Raw genomic sequence first — 26,374 nt, 5'->3', positions numbered from 1 at the left:
AGCTCTCATTCCTGGGCAAGAATGCTATAATGACAAGGAAACAGACAGGGAAAGAGCTCTGGAAAGTCAGGAAAACTGGATTTTTAGGACATGCTTCACTATTTTTCACAATGTGAGACCTTTGCAAATTATTTTACTTCTCTGGGTCTCAGTTGCCTCAATTGTAAACAAGGGAGATATTTAATTAAATGTGGTCTCTAGGTCTAGATTTTATTATTCATTATGGCAGAGAACAAGAAAGAAGGTTGAAAAGTGAGAAACCAGAAAAGCTTCACATGGAGTTCCCATTGTGGCGCAGTGGTTAACGAATCCAACCAGGAACCATGAGGTTGCGGGTTCGGTCCCTGACCTTGCTCAGTGGGTTAACGATCCGGCGTTGCCGTGAGCTGTGGTGTAGGTTGCAGACGCGGCTCGGATCCTGCGTTGCTGTGGCTCTGGCGTAGGCCAGTGGCTACAGCTCTGATTCAACCCCTAGCCTGGGAACCTCCATATGCCGTGGGAGCGGCCCAAGAAATAGCAACAACAACAACAACAACAACAACAACAACAACAACAACAACAACAACAAAAGAATAAGCAGAATTTAGACTGGCCCAGAAAAGGAAAGGACCAATTCAGGGAGAAATGAGCAAGTCTGGTTTAGATGCAGAAGCACAGAAACACAGGCCAGTCTATAGGTCAATGCCAATTCTAAATACTATTTTCATCTATCGGTGGTGTTTTTTCATAGAGCTAATTTTTTAAATGTAAAGGACTATACCTTGTGCTGTTATGTCTTGCCTATTCTTACACAGTTAAATTATCTTTATTTTTAATTGAGTTACAGTGACATAAGTTGATATTTGCAGTTTCAAGAATATCCTTACTTCATAAAATTTTAAATTGGCAACTCTTTGTGGGTCCCTGCTGAAATATTCAAAAAATTTTAAAAATCTCAATCATTGGTATAAAATGAAAGATCAACCAATTCAATTTAGAGCTTAAGCTGTATTTTGTAGGCTATAAGATTAAAAAGATACAAAGTCAAAGCCTTAAAAATCAAGAAAAGACTAAGGGACTATTCTAGATTGAAGGAGACTAAAAAGACGAAAACACGTCATCAGTGATTCTGAACTAGATCTTTCCACTATTAAGGACATTATTAAGACAACTGGCAAAACTTCAGTGGAGTCTGAGGATTAGATGGTAGTGGCGTCAGTGCTGATTTTCTGATTGATCATTGTATTATGGTTACATAGAAGAAAGTCTTTGTTGGAAATACATACTATTCAGGGTCTGCATCATACTCTCAAATGGTTCAAGAAAAAAGTTATTTGTATTGTAGTTGCAACTTGCTTTTTTTTCCTTTTTTTTTCTCTTTAGGTGCTGATCCTGTTTTATTATCTTTTCTTTTTTTTTTTTTTTTTTTTTTGTCCTTTGTCTTTTTTTTAGGGCTGCACCCCAGCATGTGGAGGTTCCCAGGCTAGGGGTCTAATCGGAGCTACAACTGCCGGCCTACACCACAGCCACAGCAACGTCAGATCTGAGCCGTGTCTGTGATTTACACCACAGCTCATGGCCACACAGGATCTTTAACCCACTGAGCAAGGCCAGGGATCGAACCCACAACCTCATGGTTCCTAGTTGGATTCATTTCCAGTGTGCCAAGACGGGAACTCCGTTTTACTATCTGACTAGAAAATTAAGACAATCCACCACTCCAAGAGGGGATGAATGAGCTTAATCTTCCTTCTTGCTATTGTCAGCTCCAGCCCCACCCTGGCTCTTGGCATTCTTCTTCTTCATGAGGCTTCCTGGTAAGGAAAGCAGAGGGAAACAATAGATGCGCTTCTGGGAATCCTGGCAGATAGACAATCAAGAACCCAATGTTCACTACTTGCTTGCAGACCCTGATATGGTGCTAGCAGATCAGTACTGAGGTGTGGTAGATAGACTTGACCACACCAAGCTTGAAAACTTCTCAAAAAGATCCTTGATTTTCAGGCCCAGGCTGAAATCAGCTTTACTTTGCCCTCATGCATCATCTGGATGCAGATGAAGAGCTGCAGCAGGGTGTTGCTTTTTTTTTTTTTTTTTTTTTTTTTTTTTTTTTTTTTTTTTTTTTTTGTCTTTTTGCCATTTTCTAGGGTTGCTCCCGCGACATATGGAGGTTCCCAGGCTAGAGGTCGAATTGGAGCTGTAGCCGCTGGCCTACACCGCAGCCACAGCAAGGCGGGATCCAAGCCTCGTCTGCAGCCTACACCACAGCTCATGGCAATGACGGATTCTTAACCCACTGAGCAAGGCCAGGGATTGAAGCCACAACCTCACGGTTCCTGTCGGATTCGTTAACCACTGAGCCATGATGGGAACTCTGGGTGTTGCTTTCAAATAGACGCATTCAGCAGCAGCTCTTGGCCAGAGAAAAGTTGACCCTCCAGACCTCACATTTGTTCCAGAGTCCACATTCTCTGATTAGCTTCATCTCATGGTAGTGGGATTTCTTTGAGGGAGGATTTCTTAAAGGGCCTTAGCAGGATCACATAGGTTTTGCTACAGACCTAGCTCCAGTCCACTGGCATATTGGCTCTACTCTCCTCTTTCCACCTAAGTACAGGCCCCAGTAACTGAAAAGAGAGTTGTAACTTTTCTATAAATTGAAGAATGTTTGAAAATTTTAAAGATTGATAATATAGGATCGTGTATATAGGGCCACAAATACTTAGTTTAAATTTTATCATATAGGTAAAGAAAAGACAGAGAGGCATCTAGGCTAAAGGCTCCTCTTCTACCTCAAAACTTTTTGCCTACTAAAATCCCAAGCCACAAAGAACTGGAAATAGATGGTCTTTGCCAGAGTGGCCACCTGACTATCAGTACCGACTGCTTGCCAAATCACAAAACTAAGGGAATGAGAGGCTGGTACTTACTTTCATAAGCTTAAAATCTTTAGCTAGAGAGCTCTAAACCACCCACCACGTAAGGCCAATATTGGGAAATAGTGATCAAGGAGAACAAGAAAATGCAAGAGTAGGAAATCACCAAAAGAACGCAAGTATAGTAAATCATGAAACACTTGCTAGAAATGGGGGGATTTTGAGCCAAGTTTGAGAAAAGAGGCTAAGTTCATCAGAGGAAAGGACATTTTGGAAAGGATAGAAAAGTCATATTGTGGCTGCCTGTCTTGAATCCCTGTGTTTAACAAAGCCCTAGGATATGTGTAATGTGCATGAGTATTAGCACCACCTCATAGTAAGTCTTTTCAGTGTGTTTTTTTTTTGTCTTTCATTTCAGCTAATCCTCACAGCAATTTTTTGAGATTGGCAGGACAAGATTTGCTGTCCCCATTTGAAAGATCAGGAAACTGAGGCTCAGAAGGATGTCTTGACGAAGGTCATAAAGCAATGGTTAGGATCTCTGCAGATCCTCAGGCAGGCTTTTTGGGTTTGGGGGTTTTGTTTTTGTTTTGTTTTGTTTTAATATATACATGATCAAGAGAAGGATCTTTTCAAAATGAAACTGATATGTCATACTTCTACTTGAAATTCTTCATTGGCTCATCAGCACTTGTCACGAATTTCTGATCCTTCCCCAAAGCTTCTCCTCTCAGTTTCTTCTCCAACTCAACTATTGGAAATTCCATTTTCCAGTGTTCAGACAAAAAAAAAACCTTTGAGAGTTCTTTCCATCCCTTTATATCCCACATCAAGTTCATTAGCAAATCCTCCTGGCTCTGCCTTCAAAATGTTCCAAAATCTGACTACTTTTCACAGCCTCTACTGTTATCTCCATGATCATATCTTGCCCCCTTATTGTTCCCCTTGCCCTGTGCCTCCCACCCACTAGTCTCAAGGTGGTATGTAGCAGATATTTATTTTAATAAAAAATTGTTGGAGTTCCTGTCATAGCGCAGTGGAAACGAATCCGACTAGGAACCATGAGGTTGTGGGTTTGATCCCTGGACTCGCTCAGTGGGTTAAGGATCCGGCATTGCCGTGAGCTGTGGTATAGGTCACAGACGCAGCTCAGATCTGGTGTTGCTGTGGCACTGGCGTAGGCCAGCGGCTACAGCTCCGATTAGACCCCTAGCCTGGGAACCTCCATATGCCGTGGGTATGGCCCTAAAAGGACAAAAGACAAAATAAATAAATAAATAAATAAATAATTGTTTAATGAATGGATGAATGAGCACACCTCAGCTAAGGAAAGGATGTTATTTCTTTGCCCTTTAAAATGTTTAGCATTATAAATTATCATGATAAATTGTAGTCAACATTTCTAACACTAGCCCTAAACCCTTTAAGTAAACTACTGGTTAGATAAGTGACAGACTGTCAAAGAAGCTAAGTCTTTGAAAGTAGAAACATAGCCTCTACAACAAAGAATGTAAGTGTTCTTTTTTTTTCTTTTTTCTTTTGTCTCTTTATGGCTGCACATGCGGCACACTTTAGTTCCCAGGCTAGGGGTCAAATTGGAGCTGTAGTCTCTGGCCTATGTCACAGCCACAGCAATTCAGGATCTGAGCTGTGTCTTTCCACCCACACCATAGTCCACGGCAATACCAGATCCTTTAACCCACTGAGTGAGGCCAGGGATGAACCTCGTGGACACCAGTTGGGTTCGTTACTGCTGAGCCACAACAGGAGCTCCCTGAAGTGTTTTTCTGTCCAGAACAAGTTACAAGTGCTACATGACCTGGTCAAGTCATTTCCACTCTCTGAGCCTAAAGTTAAGTTCCTCATCTGTCAAGTGTTGTTGTGAACCATACCCAGGTTCAAAAAAAAAAAAAAAAAAGAAAGAAACAATTATACAAGTACAACACAGAAGAGACATAGGTTATTATTAGAATAAATAGAAAAGTCTTAGGCATTATAAGAGATGGTAAGTTGAGAGGTAGAGCGTGGCTGTCAGTAGGGCTAAATATGATCTTAGATATGTTAGGTCGGAGCAGAGAATGGTTGGTAATAATTCCCTGTCCAAGGCAGACCGTAGGTAGAGTACTTAATAAGTGATATTGGCCAACTGGAGTATAGCTACATGAGACTGACATGGATGACAAGGAGTTGTTCAAGAAACTGTATCATAAAAGGAAGCTGGGAATGTGGACTCAGGATTACCTCATCCATAAAACAAGAACACTGGACTAGATTAGGGGTTTTCAAATTGAGTTTTGCAAATCCCTAGAGGTTCCACATACCTATCTCACAGAGACCACAGTGACAAGGTAATGAAGCCAACAGAATATGACTCTGGTCTTCTAAATCCTTTCTTCAACCAGATCAGCTCTGCTCTTACCTGTTTTAGGAATGAGACTTTGGCATAATGATAAATATATCTAAAAGCTGCTTGGTGAACACTAAGCACTTTATACAGATTATTCCAATTATTCCTCACACCAATCTATGTCATAGAAACTATTATTGTTCCCATTTTACAGATGGGAAAACTGAGGTTTAAAAAAGTGAGGCAGGAGTTCCCATCATGGCTCAGTGGTAATGAACCCAACTAGTATCCACGAGGATGCGTGTTTGATCCCTGGCCTTGCTCAGTGGGTTAAAGGATCTGGTGTTGCTGTGGCTGTGGTGTAGGCCGGCTGCTACAGCTCCAATTCCACCCCTAGCCCGGAAACTTCCATATGCAGGAGGTGTGTCCCTAAAAAGACAAAAAGCAAAACAAAATTAAAAAGTGAGACAACTTGTCCGACTTGTGTTGGAAACCCAAGCATAGTCTGGAGCCTACTCCTATCAATAACTTTAATATTATATTTGAATAAAAGGATTCTAAGGTTTTTTAAAAATTGAAAATTATTGAACTAGATGATCTTCGTGGCATCTTCTAGATTTAAATTTCCAAATTCTACATTCAGCCTGGCAAAGGAATATAATAACTGCCCTCAAATACTCGAAGGGATGTCTTATGGGAAACAGAATGGGATTATGCTATGTGGCCCCAGAACTAAGACTGGGGAAATAATAGAATGGGGATAAAGTTATAGGGAGGGAATATATCTAAGAACTTTATAACATAGCCACCCAACGAGATAAGTAGTGTTTAAACTCTGTGGTCTTCATAGTGTTTCAGAATCAGAGTGATCACTTATGAAGATTGTTGGGGATGGAGATACGGGGGCTACAATTCCTGTTTTGTATAGGAATTGAGCTCAAAGAACTAGGACTCTCATACTCTCATGGAGGTTCAAGGTTATCAGACACTGGGGATCATTACCAGTGACCAAACTCTCCCACACTAAATCCAGGAAAAGGGGGATGGCCCATCTTCAGCTCCAAGGCTTTTGTATTTACAGTTGTAAATGTGAGGCTGTCCTAAGGCAAAAACCCATGCTCCCACCTAACTACCTGCTCTCTTAAAAGGACAAGAGCCAGTACTGGTTTCCTCCCATTCCCCCAACCTCTCCTAGCTGCGTTGCCACTGCAGTTCCCTTCATTTGTGATAGAAATTCTAAAGGCCAGTGCCAGAAGTAACTTTAGCAAGTATCCTGTTCACCCCTGACAGTTTACAGGTGAGATAAAGAAGGCTCAGAAAAAGGGCATTACCTGTAGCCACTCTTCTCGACAAATATTTACTTAACATACCTGTATAAGAAGTCAGCGCAACACAAACTCAGTTAGCTGACGTGGAGCTCAGGACACTGCATCAGACCTCAACACAGTCTCCTTTTACTACACATTTATTATTACATATATATTCTTACAGCACATATAAGAATTTATTAATATATGACATATACTATTATTGTTGTATAATACATTTATTATTCGTATCTCACCTACTTTAAAACAGTGACTAGTGACTGGGACAGCATAGCCTTCCTGTCTCATTTTCACCACTTTAGGGAGGGGTTCTTTAAGGCCTCAGGGGTCAGGAAACTCAGGGAGAAGTGAGAGAAGAAAATTAGAAGTCTACATAAAACATGAAACCCTCCAGTCTTCCTCCTCAATCTGCCCGCCTGATACAACTGAAGAAAGACTGTTCCCAGCAGTAGTTATTTCCTGACATATCTCCCCTAAGCTTAAAGTGTTTATGCTAAAGTGCTCATACTACCTGGCAAGGACAGCTACTCTCTTCCTCAGCGTTTTTATCCCGAACCTTCTAAAATCCTTTCTTTTACCATCTCAAGAGAAGCGCAGTCTGTCTACAGAGTCACCATATTCTCCACAGGTTGCAAAAGAACTTCTAAAAACCACTTCCTCTTCAGAAACAGTCACAGAATCTCGAAATATCAGTGCTGGAAGGGACCCCACAGAGTATCGATAGTTCATCTCCCACCATTCCTACAAAGGGAAGGCCCAGAGAGGGGAAGAGGATGGTCTGAGACCGTCTTCTTTCTCAAATGAGTGTTTTTCCTTAGCAAGTACAGTTGACTCTTTAATAATATGGGGGTGAATCTGCATATAACTGCAGTCACCCTCCCTATCCTTGATTCCTCCATATCTGCTGATCCAACCAACCACAGATCATGCAGTACTGCAGTATTTACTGTTAAAAAATATCTGCATATAAGTGAACACATGCAGTTCAAACCCATGTTATTTAAGGGCCAAATGATATATATAAGTATATATGTATATATATAGGCTTTGGTCTTTTTAGGGCCACACCTATGGCATATGCAGGTTCCCAGGCTAGGGGTCAAATGAGATCTGTAGCTTCTGGCTCACTTCACAGCCACAGCAATGCGGGATCTGAGCCGAATCTTCGACCTACAACTCAGCTCATGGTAACGCCAGATCCTTAACCCACTGAGCAAGGCCAGGGAGTGAATTCGCATCCTCATAGATCCTAGTCGAGTTTGTTAGCCACGACAGGAACTCCTCAAATTGTATATTTTAATAAGTAAATACACTGTTGTAAAACCAGTGGAGATACAGATGGAGGACAAAAAGTCCTTCCCTTTCCATATTGTTGAAATGAACTCCAGGACATGGACCTACGTAATTAACAGAGTCCTTAGACATGAATGCCAGGACAACATACTCTAGGCCTATGGCTTTCCATGTCATCTTGACAATCTCCTCTTTGTCAGACCATGGGCTTATCTCACCTTCATAACCCTCCCCATCTTCTCAAATATACACGCTCATACAGACCCCACTGGGGTCTGTAGAGTTCTAAATATCACACTTTGGAATTCATACTCAGGAACATACAGGGATTCTGAGAGCGGAGTTTCTGTCCTAAGGTCACTTCTAAAGTCACCTACTTCTCAGAAGCTCCAGTTTCTAAGGAAGATTGAATAATAGCCAGAGCTTATGCAGAGAGAGAGAGAGCAGTGATTTCACCTGAGGCTGAGGGGTGAGATGGTGCAGATAATAACAGCCACAGGCAAACAAAAGCAAAAAGTGGAAGGGATGGACAATATCAAGTTTATTTTTTTTTCTGGGTCTTTTTGCCTTTTCTGGGACCGCTCCTGCAGCATATGGAGGTTCCCAGGCTAGGGGTCGAATTGGAGCTGTAGCCACCAGCCTGCACTGGAGCCACAGCTATGTGGGATCCGAGCCGCATCTGCAACCTACACCACAGCTCATGGAAACACTGGATCCTTAACCCACTGAGCAAGGTCAGGGATCGAACCCGCAACCTCATGGTTCCTAGTCAGATTTGTTAACCACTGAGCCACGATGGGAACTCCTGTATATCAAATTTCTTGGGCTTTGGAGATTGTGGTCCTCTTCTGGAATGAACTAGAGACTGAGCAGCTCATATAAATCACCAGAATAACAGCCATCAGCCAGGCTTTTCACCCTCTGTCTCTAAACCCTTTAATTAATCCCCCAGTCTTCCAATGTTCCCCAATATCCCTTCAACGAGCCAGCCCCCAATCCTTGAGCTACCTCTAATATCCCTCTCTCTCTCTCTCTGAAATGACTATTCTAATAACTTTGTCACTGATTCCCTTCTCACACATATACACATAAATGCTCACTAACGCCTATACCTGTCATACTAGGGGGAAGAAAGTGCAAGAGAGGTTGGAAGCAAAATCTTATTTAGAGGGCAAATTTAGCTTTGGATCAGATGGTCAAGTGCCTTTGAAAGACGTAAAGTGTTAGGTAGACTAAGGGGACCCTTGACACTTCTCTTCCGCTTTCTCTGCCTGTTTCCCCATCATCTACACACCCAGTTGCCCATGTTGGTTTCTTTGCTCTAAATTATTCTAAAATTTCATCATTCATACCATTCCCACCAGCATTATCCCACTTCAGGCATCTCTATCCTGAACAACAAAACTCCCGACTCTCTTTACACTCCAACTTCCATATAAATCCAGATTAATCTTAAGCCCAGCTGTGACCACATCATTCTGCTACATAAAGTCTCTTCATAGGTCTCCAAAAATAGTCAAGATGTCCCATTCCTGGACCTCATCCACTGTTGAAGACAACCTTGGCTCCTCTTTCTCTCACTCTTCACATCCAGTCCAAGTCAGCAAATTCCATGGGCTCTTCACTCAAAATAGATCCAAATTTGGACCACTTCTAACCACCTTCATTATACTACCAAAGTCTAAATTGTCATCATTGTTCACCTGTATTTCTATAATGGCCTCCTAATTGGTCTCAGTGCTTCTACTCTTGCTCTTCTACAGTCTATTCTCAATACAAAGACAGATTCTAAATTTAAGTCAAATCATTGTCACTTCTAAGCTCAAGATTGTCCAGTGGTTCTCCATTTCACTATGAATAAAACCCAAAAGTCTCTCAAGGTTTTACACAATCTAGTGTCCTGCTGACCTCATTCCCTACCACTCTCTGTTCTTCTAGTTTATACTGCTTCAGCTACACTAACTTCCCAGCTAGCATTCAAACACACCAGGCATCAGAACACTCCTGTCTCAGAGCCTTTGTATTTGCCCTTCCATGTACCTGCAATATTTCCTTTTCCCAATTCAACCATGTGCATGGCACTCTCCATTTTTTCCTTTATATCTCTGCTCAAATGTCACCTTTATCAGAGAGTGCTTCCCCACCCTTCATTGTCATTCCCTTTCTTTACATGGCTTTGTATTTTTCTGCAGCATTATCACTACCTGTCATATATTTATTGGTTTGTTTGCTTAGTGTCTGTTTCCTTATGCCAGTATATATATAGAACTTCCAAGAGGGGAGGGAGTTTGTTCAGAATAGTGCCTGGTACATAGCACTTTCTTAATAAGTATTGAATGAATAAATTGTTTCCTGCATAAACCCTTTACTCTAGACAGACTTGGTCATTTCACTATCCCAATATGATAATAATAGGGGCTAATATTTATTGAGAGCTTTTAATGTGCCAGGAATTGGACTTGGGTTTGTTATCCTTTTCAATCCTGTTCAAGGGACAACTCTATGAGATAAAAACTATCTGGAGTTCCTCTTGTGGAACAGGAACAGGATTGGCCGTTTCTCTGCAGCACCAGGATGTAGGTTTGATCCCTAGCCAGGCACAACGAGTTAAAGCACAATGGGTTAAAGGATCTGGTGGTGTTGCCACAGTTGCAGCTTGGACCTGATCCCTGGCCTGGATCTAATCCCTGGCTCAGGAACTCCATATGCCGGAACTCTATATGCCTCAGAGTGGCCAAAAAAGAAAAAACAAAAACAAAAGAAAAACAAAAAAACTATTTATGTACATTTTACAGTTGAGAAAACTAAGGCTCAAAGAGACTAAGTACCTTGTACAAAATCATAAAACTAGCTAGTTGGAGAAACAGGGCTCTAATCAGGTTAGTTTGACACCAAAACCCATTCTTCTAATTTTTATATTATACTGCCTCACCGCAAATACTTCTTCCCTTCTGTGAACTATTTGTAAAAGTGGCTTTTTGCAGTTGGCTCATAATTGCTTTTAGGTTGCTTCACATCAACCTATTTGGTCTTCCCAAAGAATTAAATATTTTTTACATTCATTAAAGAGTTTGGGCCATTTAAACCTGATAACACATTTTATTTTCTAAGCAAATTAATTTAAATTAACCTAACAGTACGACTAATTTCTTTTTTCACCAGTCACAAACAAGTACTGCACAACCAGAATAATGAAGTACAGTTGACCCTTGAACAACAATGGGTTTGAACTACATGAATCCACTTATAGGCAGATTTTTTTCAAATGTAAATACTATAATATGACATGATCTGCTATTGGTTAAATCTACAGACTTGGAACTTGGATACAGAGGGCCAGCTATAAATTGCATGCAGATTGGATTGTGCAAGGGTTTGCCTCTCTAACCCCTGAGGTATTCATGTGTCCACTGCAGTATCGTCTGGTAAAAAAAGTAGCTGAATAGGAGTGGGGATATCTGGGATTAGTCTCAGCTCTGTCTTCAAGCAGGTTTATCACTATTAAGCAAATCACTTGGCTTCTCTGATCCTTAATCTACCTATCTGTAAAGAGAGTTGACCTAGATGGACTCTAAAACAGTCACTTCAGGAGTTCCCACTGTGGTAGAGTGGGTTACGAATCTGACTGCAGCAGCTCAGGTTGCTACAGAGTTCTGGGTTTGATCCCCAGCCCAGCGCAGTGGGTTAAAGGATCCAGCATTGCTGCAGTTGCAGCATAGGTCACAGCTGTAGCTCAGTTTCAGTCCTTGGCCCAGGAACTTCCACGTGTCATAGGTGTGGATAGACAAACCAACCAGTCACTTCAAGTTCTAAAAATACTATTATTCCATGAATATTTACAATATGTCAAGCCAGAAGTAAAAGGCCAAATTCTTCCTTAATATTGTTCTAATTTGGCTAATTGGAGTACTTTCCTAACAGCACTATCTCCTTTGTGGATTATTTTAGTATGAATATAAAACATGTCCTAAAATCAGAAATTACCTACAAATAAGGTTTGCTAATGCCTCTATAGCTATCTAAGTGTCTAGGTTGAAAACAAAGTCACTTATGGCTCCATAAGACATATTATCAACTAGGGAAAATCACTGAAAAGATGCCATTTAAAAAAAAAATTAAAAATTAGAACAGGAAGAAGGTGAGTGCCAAGACCAAGGACAAAGGGGAAAAAGAGGACTTCAAAGAATAAATTATATGATAGAAAGTCTGAAAAATATTGAATATATGATAAAGACAAATAGTGTTAAAAAATGGTAGACAATTTTTAGCTTCAGAGAAAACAAAAATCTGTATATAAAAGGAAATGCAATCATGATATATTACTCTTAAATAAATATTGATTTGAAATTAACCAAAAACAGAGCTATAATTATATTGAGAATATAGGAGAAAGACATTGGAGGAGTATGAAGAACTGAATTCTCATCTATCATAAAAGGAAGTCAATACTTGCTTCAAAAAATGAAGTAAAGTAGTATAAGCATATTATTTTAAAATATGGAGGAAAAAAGGGAAGTAACCAAATATCTGGCATATTTGCACTTCACTTTCTTGTAACAAACATCATTTATTTGTAACTTGCCCATGTGGTACTTGTCCCTACTCTTCTTACCTCTATACCATAACACCTAACATAGGGCTGAGTACCCAATATCTTTAAAAATTCTTGTTGCTTGAATGACCAATGTAAAAATGGAGTGAAAATGTCTTGTATAGTATTAAAGAATTTTGCACTGGAATAAATATAGGGACTATATAATCGAGTGCTTCCCAAATTGGTGCTCCATGGAATATTGCTTCTTGTGATTTTTTTTCTTTTGTGTGTGTATGTGGCAGTTCCCAGGCCAGGTATTGAACCTATGCCCCAGATGTGCCTACACCACAGCTGCCACAGCAACAACTCAGGATTCTTACCCATTGCACATTGCACTGCAAGTGAACTTCCTGCTTCTTGTGATTTTTTTTTTCTTTTTTTTTGCCTTTTGCCTTTTCTTTAGCCGCTCCCAGGGCATATGGAGGTTCCCAGGCTAGGGGTCTAATCGGCACTATAGCCACTGGCCTATGCCAGAGCCACAGCACTGTGGGATCTGAGCTGCGTCTGTGACCTACACCACAGCTCACGGCAAAGCCAGATCCTTAACCCACTGAGCAAGGCCAGGGAATGAACCCACAACCTCATGGTTCCTAGTCAGATTCGTTAACCACTGCGCCACAATGGGAACTCCAGCTTCTTGTGATGTTAATAGCAGGCTGCAAAAAGTGTTTGGGGCTCAAATGAACTTTGGAAACCCCATGTTTAAATTAATCAAGTGTCTTTACCTTAGGACTTCTTGGAGCCTTTACTATATTAATATATCCTGGGAATCCCACAAAGGTAATTTATTATGTAGTGTTTCTCAGACTCATTTGTTTTGTGAATCAAGAAGCCCCTGCTGATATCTCTAGTAATTAGTGATTCCTGGAGCATTCTTGGGAGAACACTGACCTAACCTACTCCCTTCATTTACAAATATGAAAAGACAGGCTCTGTTCAGGTATGGATGGTAGGAGAACTAGAAAGAAGGGCCTCAAGATTCTGCAGCAATCTCCAGTGGTTGAACAATTCTGATCTCTGTTTTTTTCAGTCTTTCATCATGCACCTGAATTATTTCAGACCAGGGAACAAATTTAGACTAAAGCATCTCCCTTGCAGATCTTTAAAGGATTTCTGATCCCTAAAGAACCTAGGAGGTGGGCCCAAGTGTCAGCTGGAGCTCAAGCATAAAGTCCCAGGACAGAAGCTAAACAAAGTCTCAAAAGACAACAGACCACAAATTTCAGTGGCAAAGTGACCCCAAACTAACCAACGGTAATACGACAATAGACGACTCACATTTGTATAGTGTTTTCCAATAAATAAATGCTTTTACAACATCATCTTATTTGATTCTCATAACAATCTCTGATGAAGACAAGGGTAGAATTATTATCCCCATTTTATGGATGAGGAAACTGACTCCAAATGGTAGAGCTGGAATGAGAATCTGAATTTCCTATCTCTTAGGTTAGGGCTTTTTCTTTTTTCTTTTCTTTTTTTTTTTTTTTTTTTTTTTTGGCCTTTGGTTTTTGTCCTTTTAGGGTCTCACTCATGGCATATGGAGGTTCCCAGGCTAGGGGTCAAATCAGAGCTGTAGCCGCCAGCCTATGCCAGAGCCACAGCAACGCAGGATCTGAGCTGCATCTGCGACCTACACCACAGCTCACAGCCACGCCAGATCCTTAACCCACTGAGCGAGGCCAGGGATCAAACCTGCAACCTCATGGCTCCTAGTCAGATTTGTTTCCGCTGCACCACGACGGGAACTCCAGGACTTTTTCAATATATCACACAAACTGGGAAAATTTTTACCGAGTACCAATTTAACTCTTCCACGGAATACCAAACTGCTCCTACTGGCTCACTTAAAAAGAAATAGATCAATTCTCAAAGTGCTTGTGGTTGGTGCTTAATAACTGGAACTTCAAAGTCCTGTTTTAGATTCAGTTTAGTAATACCTCCTCCAAGCCATGTTGCTAGGAGGAGAGAGTCTCAGTTTCAACTGGAGAGGCAGTCTGGCCTACTGTTAAAAGCAAGGAGGCAAATAAGCTCTACCAGTTACTTATCCTACGACCTTATTCACTATAAAGCACAGAGGGGTGCTTCATTTCTTCACCTATAAAATGGAGCTAAGAACACCTAGTTTGTAAAGCTGTTGAGAGGCTGATACAAGAAATTAGAAGGATCACATAGTGTCATGATTAAGAGTATAAACTCTGGACTTACATTACCTGGGTTTGAATCTCAGCCCTGTTTCCTATTCCTAGTATAACTTCAGGTAAGTCATTTATTTACATCTCAGAACTTCAGTTTTCACACATGTAAAATGAGAAAAATAAATAATGTATTTTTAGTTGTTGTGAGCATCAAATAAGATAATATTTGTTAAGCACTTGAGCATAGTGTCTGTCTGGCATATAGCTAATCAAAGTAATGCTGATAACAATGGTGGTGGTAGTGAAAAATCCAATATCCATTTTTCTCTCGAAGCAAGAATGAGAAAGAAAGCTACTTAGTCCTGTTTGCTTCCATTTACTCTCTCACCTTGTTCCTCTCCAACTATAAATTGAGAACACTAGACTAGAAGAAGTCAGGACATTTGGCTGTGAGTATCAGTTCTGTCACATACTAGCTATATGATTTTAGGGAAGTCAATTTTAACTTCCATAAGGTATTTTTCCTCACTTGAGACATTAAGTTAGTGATACTTTGCTTATTCTTCTGGGTTGTTCTAAGCATCAAATGAATTCATAGATTTAAGGTACTTTGTGATTTATGAAACACCGTAAAATATGAAGGTGAGTTTTTATCTGGCACAGGCTATAAAATAGATGTTTTTACCAGTAAAAAGCAACTTTATCGCCAAGTTTTTTCTCATGGACAATTCGATCCAGTACATTGTAGCAGATGTTGGTAGTTGCCCCTTTCATCCATTCAATGAAGATTCTCCCTTTAGTCACATCAAAGTTGTACTGGTGGAATGGACCAGGACATGGGGTCTTCCAGTAAAACTCCTTGGCAATGTCTCCCCAAAATTCTGCAACAGAAAAGGAAGCCAAGACATCACTTAGTTTTTCAGGCATATCTATCCTCAGATGGCTCACCAATCTATGCTTGGGACCAAGTCACTTCTCTGCCCTGTTTTTAGAACCTACCACCTGATCCCTCCTACCTATCAAATCTTATCACCCATTACTCTTCTAAACCACCTTCTATTCCCATGGGCTGAATACTGACTCAAATTTCCTCCCTCCCTTCTCAAAACTGCCATTCCATTTTTCAGGTTGTACCATCTGTTCAAATTGTAGCCACCCAGTGCCTATTGCAATGCCTCATGCAATGCCTCATGTAACTTTTTAAATGAATTAATTAACGAAAGGAAGAAATCCTTTACCCACAGAGCCTTCCATGACACAGAAGGCTTAATTTGTTCCTTTGCTTTCAGCGATTATTTAATGATTATATATTTCTCCTATTACTACTTGCCCAAGTGTTACTATGTGCCAGATGTTGCTTTAAGCTCCTTGAATGCATTATCTCATTTAGTTCTTACTACAACTGTAGGAGGTAGGCCTTATTTTCATTCTTATTTTATTGATTTAAAAACCAAATCTCGGAGTTCCCGTCGTGGCGCAGTGGTTAACGAATCCGACTAGGAACCATGAGGTTGCGGGTTCGGTCCCTGCCCTTGCTCAGTGGGTTAACGATCCGGCATTGCCGTGAGCTGTGGTGTAGGTTGCAGACACGGCTCAGATCCAGCGTTGCTGTGGCTCTGGCGTAGGCCAGTGACTGACTACAGCTCCGATTTGACCCCTAGCCTGGGAACCTCCATATGCCGAGGGAGCAGCCCAAAGAAATAGCAAAAAGACAAAAAAAAAAAAAACAAATCTCAAAGAGGCTAAATAATTTGCCAGAGGTTATACTTTACCAGGTCAAGATTTGAACTGCCCTGAGGAAGACATTGTTGCTAAAATCTGAAAGACGAATTGGAGTTTTTCTCCACTTCCCAATCAGGAAAAACATTAATATGGAACAGAAAAGAACCAAGGGTATAAGTTAAGGAACTCCCTCAGGCTGAAGCAATGAGAGGAATTAATGCATAAACTGAGCAGATTATTTACCCTAAGAGCAGTAGAAAGCCATTGTAGGATTTTAATAAAGAGAGGGACATGGTCAGATATACAATCTTGAAGCATTTGCCTGGCTACTCTGAAGAAAAGATACTCCACAGCTTAAACATGTGACTGTGGAATACTGAGTAACGAGGATAATCTCGGTACTAGATCAGGAGCTAGAGGAGAGAAAGATACTCAGAACCATAACAATGGAAGGAATGTTAGATGTTATCAACCCCTCATTTTGCTGATAAAACAAATTATAGAGGTAAATGATTTAGTCTATACAATCTGGTTAGAGAGATAAGACTAACAAAATATTTTTGAATGTACAAGACTGAATATAATTGAAAGCTAAATCACATGGTGTACAACTTTCAATGAATTAAAGGAACCCAAAATTAAATCAACCCCAAGGTGCCATTATCTACCTATAAAACTAGCAAAGACGGAAAAAAAGGGTGAAACCCAATGCCCAAGTGGCCCTAGGTCACAAATACTCATAACAGCATTGTAAGAAATTGGCACAATCTTACTGAACAGCAGAGCAATGCCTGACAAGAGCCATAAAGTTTTTTTATACCTTTTCATCTATTAACTATGAGGAACACACTCTAAGGGGGAAAAAAGTGATTACCTAAAGAGAAGTTTATACTAATACTATTTATAATAGTGAACCTAGAAACAACTCTAAAGGCCAACAATGAAAACAGTGATGAAAACTAGCAATATTTGTGGTAATACAATAGAACGTTAAATGGTCATAAATTGAGAACAAATGGGAATGGCATTTTAGTGAAATGCCGTTAATGTCCAAGGACTGAGCTAATCTCATTTAATCTTCATATAGTCCTATGAAGTATACATTAATTTTCTTAATTTTATAGATGAGAAAACTGAAGTTCAGGAAACAGGAAACTCCTAAGAATCATACAGATAGAAACCAGAATATAAAATCTGACCTAACTCTAAAGTCCAGGTTGTTACAACTACACTATGTGTGTATAATCATACTCCCATCATGATTAATCATAAAATCACTTAATTTTTGTGTTTTTTGCCATTTCTTGGGCTGCTCCCGTGGCAAATGGAGGTTCCCAGGCTAGGGGTCCAATCGGAGCTGCAGCCGCCAGCCTACGGCAGAGCCACAGCAACGCTGGTTCCGAGCCACGTCTGCGACCTACACACCACAGCTTGTGGCAACTCCGGATCCTTAACCCACAGAGTAAGGCCAGGGATCGAACCCACAACCTCATGGTTCCTAGTCAGATTCGTTAACCACTGAGCCGCAACGGGAACTCCCAAAAATATTTTTAAGTGATAACAGTAGGCACAGATTATGTAAAACTATTTATGAACCACATATAAGTTTTACAATCAATTTTTGTGTTCTTTCTTCCTGGTGGAGCTATTGAACTCTAAATATTTGGCACACATTCTAAGTACTGAAGAAGTTTAGAAGAGGAAAAGATGAACATGGATTGGGATGATCACAACATGCTCTGTGGAACTGGTGGGGTTTGACCAGGTAGAAAAGAACAGAAGGACATGGGTAACAGAAAGGAGATAGGAAAGAGACTTTTGTGTATCCAGTATATCAACAAGAATGATCTACTCTAGAATTAAGGGTATATGGTAGGGATTAGTGGAAGATAAGAATAAAGAAATGTGGTTGGCTAGTTATCCAGAGACTGTGAAAGAAAGGCAAAATTTTAATTGGAAACTCTAGGAAATACAGAAGTATTAAAAGTTTTTGAAGTGACATATGAAAGCAGTGTTTCCATAATATCAGTCTAAGAGTGTTTAGATAAATCTATCAAAAATATTGGAGATGAGTGAGACTTGGGGAAAGGAAAACCAATTAGGAGGCTGCTTCCTTGAATTAAAAGGGTTTATGGAATAGAGTTCCCTGGTGGCTCAGTGAGTTAAGGATCCAACATCACTGCTGTGGTACAGGTTCCACCCCGGCCCAGGAACTTTTCTATGCTGCAGGTCTATGGGAATGGTGGGAATGGAAGAAAAGGTAACTTGAAAGACTTTTTTTTTTCTTCTTTTTTGGCCGCCTGGCGGTGCATATGGAGTTCCTGGGCCATGGATCAGATTTGAGACACATTTGTGACCTTTGCTAGAGCTGCAGCAATGTAGAATCCTTTAACCCACTGTGCCTGGCCAGAGAAGAAACTGCATCCTAGCACTGCAATCCTGTTGTGCCACAGGGGGAAATCTGGAGAGACATTTTGAAAGAGTATTTAACAGAATTTGGTGAATGGCAGACTGTAGGATCAGGAAAAAGGAAGAGCATAGCTATTGGGAGTATAGGTTCTACAATCAAAACTATCTTGGTTCAAATCCCAGCTCCACCACTGTGACCTTGCACAATTTAGTTAACCTCTCTAAGCTTCAGCTTCCTTCTCTGTAAAATGGGGATTAATAGTCTCTACATCAAATCAAACAGAATTTGTGCTTAGTAAGCCATAAGCAATCTATAAATAAATAAGATATATAGATAAGATTTAGGATAGTGCCATTGACAGGGATTAGAAAATTAGGGAGAACAGGTTTGGGAGGGAAAATTGGAAAATCGGAGTCATAGTCATGTTAAATATGGTATAACATCAGGGTGTATGAATAAAATGCTCTACAGACCTATGAAATGGGAGACTAGAACATAAGTGAGATCCTGAATACAGAGCAAATTATATAGAATAGGAGTTATTGTGACGATAATAGCTTACCCCTGGGAAATGTCTAATCATCAGGCAAATGCAAATCAAAGCCACAATGAGGGAGTTCACAGGTGGCTCAGTGAGTTAAGAATCCTACAGGTTTGATCCCTGGCCTCACTCAGTGAGTTAGGGATCACACCTGGGTCCCTAACCAGTATTGCCCCAAGCTGCATCATAGGTCACAGATGTGGCTCATATCCAGCATTGCCATGACTGTGGCACAGGCCTCAGCTGCGGTTCTGATTCAACCCCTGGACCAGGAACTTCCATATGCTGCAGGTGTGACTGTAAATAAACAAATAAACCCACAATGAGATATCACCTCACACACATCTGAATGGCTATTATAAAAAAGGCATGACGAAGGGAATGTAGAGAGAAAGAAACCCTCATACATTGCTGCTGTGAATGTACACTGGTGCAGCAAGTTTGGAGTATGATGATTCCTCAAAAAAATATGAATAACTAATACACAATCAAGCAATTCAACGTCTGGGTATTTTTCTGAAGTAAACAGAAACACTATTTTGAAAAATATATGCACGCCTATGTTCATTACAGTATTATTTACACTAAATAGCCAAGATACAGAAGGAACCTAAGTGTCCATTGATAGATAAGTGATAAAGATGTACTATCAATAGATATGTATTTGTATATATGGATATATGAATATTAACTATAAAAAATGAAATCTGGAGTTCCCGTCGTGGCGCAGTGGTTAACGAATCCGACTAGGAACCATGAGGTTGCGGGTTCGGTCCCTGCCCTTGCTCAGTGGGTTGACGATCTGGCGTTGCCGTGAGCTGTGGTGTAGGTTGCAGATGCGACTCGGATCCCACGTTGCTGTGGCTCTGGTGTAGGCCGGCGGCTACAGCTCAGATTAGACCCCTAGCCTGGGAACCTCCATATGCTGTGGGAGGGGCCCAAGAAATAGCAACAACAACAACAACAACAAAAAAAAAAGACAAAAAAAAAAAAATCTTACCATTTCAGATAGTCAGACAAGGTCAAAAGGTCAAGTTCACTCATATGTGGAATATAAAAAACAAACAAAATAGGAGTTCCCGTCGTGGCGCAGTGGTTAATGAATCCGACTAGGAACCATGAGGTTTCGGGTTCGATCCCTGGTCTTGTTCAGTGGGTTAAGGATCCAGCGTTGCTGTGAGCTATGGTGTAGGTTGCAGATGCGACTCGGATCCCGCGTTGCTGTGGCTCTGGTGTAGGCCGGCGGCTACAGCTCAGATTAGACCCCTAGCCTGGGAACCTCCATATGCTGTGGGAGGGGCCCTAGTAATGGCAAAATGATCAAAATAAAATAATGAACAAATCAAACACAACAAAAACAAATATGTAGATACAGAGAACTCATTAGTGGTTACCAGAGGGGAAATGGGGGGGGGTGAAATGAGTAAAGGGGGTCAACTGTGTGGTGATGGATGGAAACTAAATTTTTGGTGGTGATCACACCAAAAATAGTGTATACAGAAGTAGAAATATAATGTTGTACACAGGGAACTTAATTTAAAAAAAATTAGCTCACCTCTGGGAAATAGATGAACTCATGACAGGAGAAAATATAGAGAGAGATCAGAAATGAAGGGAAGACTGAGGGGGGAGGAAAGAAAGAAATTAGGAGTTTGAGATGAACATATACACACCACTATATATAAAATAGATAACCAAAAAGAGTCCACTGTGGCACAGGAAATTATACTAAATATTTTGTAATAACCTATAAAAGAAAAGAATCTGAAACGAATATATATGTATATATGTGTATAACTGAATCACTTTGATGTACACCTGAAACACAACATTGTGAATCAACAAAAATTTAAAAGAAAGAAAGAAACAAACAAGCTGAGGAACATCTGACCTGAAAGTGATTCTAGATTAGGAAGTGAGACTATAGATTAGATCACTTTCTGAGAGCTAACCAGGAAGTCTCCATTGGAAAAATGAAGATTTGATATTATTATAGGGGCAATATATTAATTGGTCTTTATATTTATTCCAAGAGAATCCCAACAAAAACATGGTATTATCCCAAGAAGTCAGAATCCTAGGATTGTTGGTAGATACAGGTGTGTGCTGTAGGTGTGTTTTATAAAAGCTTCATGTATTGTGTTTTTATTTAAAGATATTTAGCAGTTCCTGCATGGTGCAGTGGGTTGAGGAACCCATGTTGCCAGAGCTGCGGCACAGGTCACAGCTGAGGCTCAGATTTGATCCCTGGGTGGGGAACTTCCATATGCTCAGGTGTAGCTGAAAAAAGAAAAAAAAAAAAAAAGATATTGGCTCATTTCCCCAGTAAAGGAAGCCTATTGTGAATTCTTTTGTAAAGACTACAAACTTTGGCGAGGAAAGAATTACCAACCAACTCTTTTAAGTGTAATTTTTTTCTAGGGTGAGGTATAAATTAATAAGTAGTAAGATGGTCTCTATGTAGGCAAATGTAGTCAATAAATATCTACATGAACACCTGAAGAAAAAAAAAGGTGCGAAGATTCAAACTCGGACACTGCCTGCAGCAATCAACTGCTGCACTTCAGTCTTATCTTGCATTACTCGGTAATTGCTTCATCCACATTCTTACTGTTATCAAACTAACCGCCGTGTGTGTGTGTGTGTGTGTGTGTGTGTGTGTGTGTGTGTGTGTGTGTGTGTGTGTGTGTGTGTGTGTGTGTGTGTGTGTGTGTGTGTGTGTGTGTGTGTGTGTGTGTGTGTGTGTGTGTGTGTGTGTGTGTGTGTGTGTGTGTGTGTGTGTGTGTGTGTGTGTGTGTGCTTGCGCGCTTTTTAAGGTTGTACCTGCAGCAAATGGAAGTTCCCAGGCTAGGGTCGAATTGAAGCTACAGCTGCCGGCCTACACCACAGGCACAGCAACACAGGATCCCCAACCCACCGAGCAAGGCCAGGGATGGAACCCTCATCCTCATGGATACTAGTTGGGTCCGGTTCCGCGGCGTCACAACCGGAGCTCCTCCTTAGCGCTATTTAGATATTGCTGTGCATCGGGCACTCTACAATGCACACTTTGTACTCACTTTAGCCTTCAAACAACCTGCGCTTACTGTGCCTCAGGCACTCTATAATGCACACTTTACTTAGTACTCACTTTTGCCCTGAAACAACCCACGAGGCAGTTATTACTACCCCTCTCTTATAGATAAAGAATTTCAGACAGGTTTTTAAATCTCCAGAAGACCACACAGTAAATGAGTGGCAGAGCCAGGATCTAAATCCAGATTTTTCTGGGATTGATACAGTGGCTCACTCTTGCCCCACTGCCAACATCATGCAGCTCCCAACTCAGCTATACTTGTGACTCCTTACCTAGCTTGACCGCAAAGACCGAGAATTTTACTTACATATTCCCAAAGACATAGAACTATCCAAAACTCTGAGTGATTACGATCCCAGCCCCAGTTATTTTAAAAGACATTTTAGTGACTTGTTCAGTCTTATATTGTAGTTTCCATTGGGATTTCTGAAATACTAAAAATAGATCTGGGACTCCACTACTCATCTGAGGACCCCAGGATGGGACCCAGCCCGGTTACTGCCCTTCTGCAGTGGGACTAACAGGTGAAAGGTGTCAGGAGGCAATGGTGGGACCGGCGTGAAAGGGTGCGGAGAAAGTTCTCCCGTGGCCAGCCTGCCCTCAAGGCGCCTCTAAGAACCTGTCTGTTCACCTGAGAAACTCTCTCCAGGACACTTTTACTCTCCTCACCTCCTCACGAGACCCCCAAGTCGCCAAGGAACTCCCCAGACCTTAGGGAATCCTTATTTCCTACAGAACTCTCCTTCTCAGAGAACTCCCCTCTCCTCCTGGAACCCCTTTTCCATGTCCTCAAAGAACCGCTATCTGCTCACGGATCCCTCAACTTTCCGAGGGAACCCCAGCTCCCCCCAAAACCCCTCATCTCTCCACGGAACCCCATTTCCGCACAGAACGCCCCCAACTCCTCACTCCCCTGTGCACCCCCACTTCTCTCCTCCCTGACGTCCCTCAGGCCCGCCGGAGCTGGGCCTCACCTTGCGGGTTCTCCACAGAGAGCCGGTGCAGCTCTGCGTAACGCTGCTGCGAAGGGACGTGCGCGCAACGGATGATCTCGGGCGGTGGAGACCAACTCCGAGCCCAGCTCCGGGCTCCAGCCTCCTCCCGGGCCCTGCTCCCGCGGCCGCTCCGGCCCCGCTCTTCAGGAAGCCCCATTGCCTCAAGTTCCTTGCACAGAACCCGCCTTAGCTGTTGCCTCCAGCGCTCAGGCGGGGAAAACAAGCAGACCGAAGGGCGGGGCCTTAAGGAAGGGGAGGGGCTTGACGGCAGAGGCGTGGCTTAGGCCTGTCCTGGTTGTTGGGCGTCCGGGAGAGCGGAGCCGGGCCTGGTGGGGGTGGGACCAGGGCTAGCAAAGAAACCCAGGAGGGCAAGTGGAACTTTGCTAGGGGTTTGGGGCGGAGCTGACTTACGGAAGGGGTGGGGCCGGGCGTGACAGGAGAGAGGGTGGGCCCATGGAGTGAGGGGGAGTGGCGAGGCTGGATGTGACAGGAGAGGAGGCTGGACCATGGAGTGACCAGGGTTGGGTGGGATCTTGGAGTTACAGATGTAGATTTGTGTTAGGGCGGGACTCAGCGGGAAAGAGCTGGGCTAAAGAGCTGAGCCGCCCAGTGGTCTGATCGCACAGCCTGTCACCCCACAGAGTTGAAAAGTCAAGAGGTGTCCTTTCTGGGTGACACCTTTCCTCTGGGGGAACTATCCCCTACACTAAGTAAACTCCAATTTTCTCCCACCCCCGAGGATAGGTCTTTACTTTCCCTGATTGCGCAAACTTCCATCCAAAAAACTGAGTGAAGACTAGGAGGTGCCTTCAGGTCTCTGCTAATAAACCCATCTCCCCATTACATAAATGGTAAACTTAGGTAAAGGGAGGACTTTGTACAAGGTCACAGAGAAAACGACGACATGTTAGAGCCAAACCTAGGTCCTGACTCCAGGTCTTTTTACCAGCCTCATTTGGCTGAAGCTGTGGCTTGTGAAATGACAAAGTGTATGTAAACAGAAGGAATCACTCACTTTCCTTCCCCTTCTTTCCTTCCCGGTCTCTTCACCAAGAGACGTCTCCCTTGCCCCACCTGGGCTCAAATACCTCTGACTTCCCTCTAGCCCTTCCACTCCAGAAAGGAGAGGCCAACCAGGACCCTCATCTCCCACCTGTACTCACCACTAAGAAGGGCTCACACCACCCATTGGTTCACAGAATGGCTGTAAAGGCAGAAAAAATCCTTAAATATCTAATTCCAAGAATGATTCAGAGGCTCAAAGCAGGCACTCCCCACTTCCTGAAGCCTACACAGGACCCCATCTGGCTCAGCCTCTCTTCCCACCTGCTCCCTTGTTCTTTAATTAGCTCAACTCAAGCCCAACACAACCCAAATGGAAAAACAAACACTGCCCCCCACCCCCATGGTCAGACCTATGATCCAGAGCTACCTAATCCTGAGGGAAGGGTTTCAAGGCTCCCTGAAGGGATACAGACCTCAAGGAATGGACATGGACCCCACTGGGAGGACAGATACTTCATCAAGGAGGCATTAATTGCTCTAAAGGGGCACACATTTCACTGATAGCACAAGGACTCCATCAAGGGAGAATAAATCTTATTGAGTGATCTTAGATCTCACTGAAGGGCTGCTGATAGGATATGAATGGCATTGAAGGTCACTGACCCTACTGGGCTTTCTCCTAGGAGATATAAAAGATACAGACTCGGAGTTCCCGTCGTGGCGCAGTGGTTAACGAATCCGACTAGGAACCATGGGGTTTCGGGTTCGGTCACTGCTCTTGCTCAGTGGGTTAACGATCCGGCGTTGCCGTGAGCTGTGGTGTAGGTTGCAGACGCGGCTCGGATCCTGCGTTGCTGTGGCTCTGGCGTAGGCCGGTGGCTACAGCTCCGATTCAACCCCTAGCCTGGGAACCTCCATATGCCGCGGGAGCGGCCCAAGAAATAGCAACAAAAACAACAACAACAAAAGACAAAAAAAAAAAAAAAAAAAGACAAAAAAAAAATAAAAAATAAAAAAAATTAAAAAATAAAAAATAAAAAATAAAAGATACAGACTTTACTAAAGAGACATGGACCCCACAGAGAGGATTCAACCCCACTGAAGGGCCTCTTACTACCCTGAGGGAATGCACACCACTGAGGGGACAAAGACCTCATTTACAGGGGAACCGGCCCTACTCAAGGGATCAGACTTCACTGAAGCATAATAAGCCCTATGGACCTCACCGTGGACATATGAACTTCTCTGTGAAGAGAAAGGCACATGCAGTAGCACAGAGTCCCACCATAAATGGTCATTTTCCCATCCCACACACAAATTTCTAGGCAGCCCTCTTCCCTACCATTTCCCCAGCCCTTCTTGCAAGCCCTAGAGCTGTTCCCAACACACTGCTGCCCTCTCCTGTCTACAGGTGGCACTGAAGATGCTGAGCCCATAACAGATTTTCAAGCAGTCCAGGTCATCTCAGCGTGGAGCCTGAGGTTGGGGAAGGAGGGAATGTGTGGCCAGGGGCTTAAGAAGCTCCGTCCCTTTCTCTGTGGACTGTGAAATGGGAGTTTGGACAAGAGACTTAATAATAGAGAGAATAAATACCCCATCCTTGGAGATGTGATAGTAGTGCAAGCTATGGTGTAGTGGGAATTCCTCAGACTGGGAAGAAGATGGATCGGGTTGGATGAGATAAGGATCCACAAGATTAAGGAAATAATGATAATTATAATAATTATTATGGCATTTATTGAGTAGATATCAAGCCATATACTAAACACTTTCCACATGTTATTCAGTCCTCATAGAGATGGATATTGTTATTCTCTCCATTTTACAGATGAAGAAACCAATACTCAACGAGATTGTTTTGCTCAAGATCAGTTCATAAGCGGTAGCCCAGGGAATAGAACCCAGACACCTAGACTTTAGACTCATTCCCCACCTTTTTATACTCCTCCACACCCACCTACTCCTGTCATCATCCTTTCCAGGAGTTCCCTTCAAGGCTTAGCAGTTAAGAGCCCTACTAGGATCCATGAGGATGTGGGTTCGATCCCTGGCCTCAACTCAGTGGGTTAA

General features: G+C 42.1%; 1 protein-coding gene across 2 annotated transcripts in view; it reads right to left on the bottom strand.

The window, feature by feature from the left end:
• ACSS2 (acyl-CoA synthetase short-chain family member 2) overlaps positions 1-23,643 on the bottom strand; it is a 55,613-nt gene extending 31,970 nt beyond the window's left edge. Inside the window, exons 1-2 of one of the 2 annotated variants that reach the window (XM_005672862.3) lie at positions 23,279-23,643; positions 15,241-15,436 (exon numbers count right to left, since the gene is read on the bottom strand). In XM_005672862.3, coding sequence (XP_005672919.1) covers positions 15,241-15,436; positions 23,279-23,456 — 374 coding nt within the window. In that variant the 5' untranslated portion in view covers positions 23,457-23,643. 2 annotated transcript variants of the gene reach the window in all.

The sequence above is a fragment of the Sus scrofa genome, chromosome 17 (genome assembly GCF_000003025.6).
Source record: "Sus scrofa isolate TJ Tabasco breed Duroc chromosome 17, Sscrofa11.1, whole genome shotgun sequence".
In the NCBI taxonomy this organism is placed as follows: Eukaryota; Metazoa; Chordata; class Mammalia; order Artiodactyla; family Suidae; genus Sus; species Sus scrofa.
The sequence above is the reverse complement of the archived record's forward strand: the minus strand, read 5'-3'. Positions and strand labels throughout refer to the sequence as shown.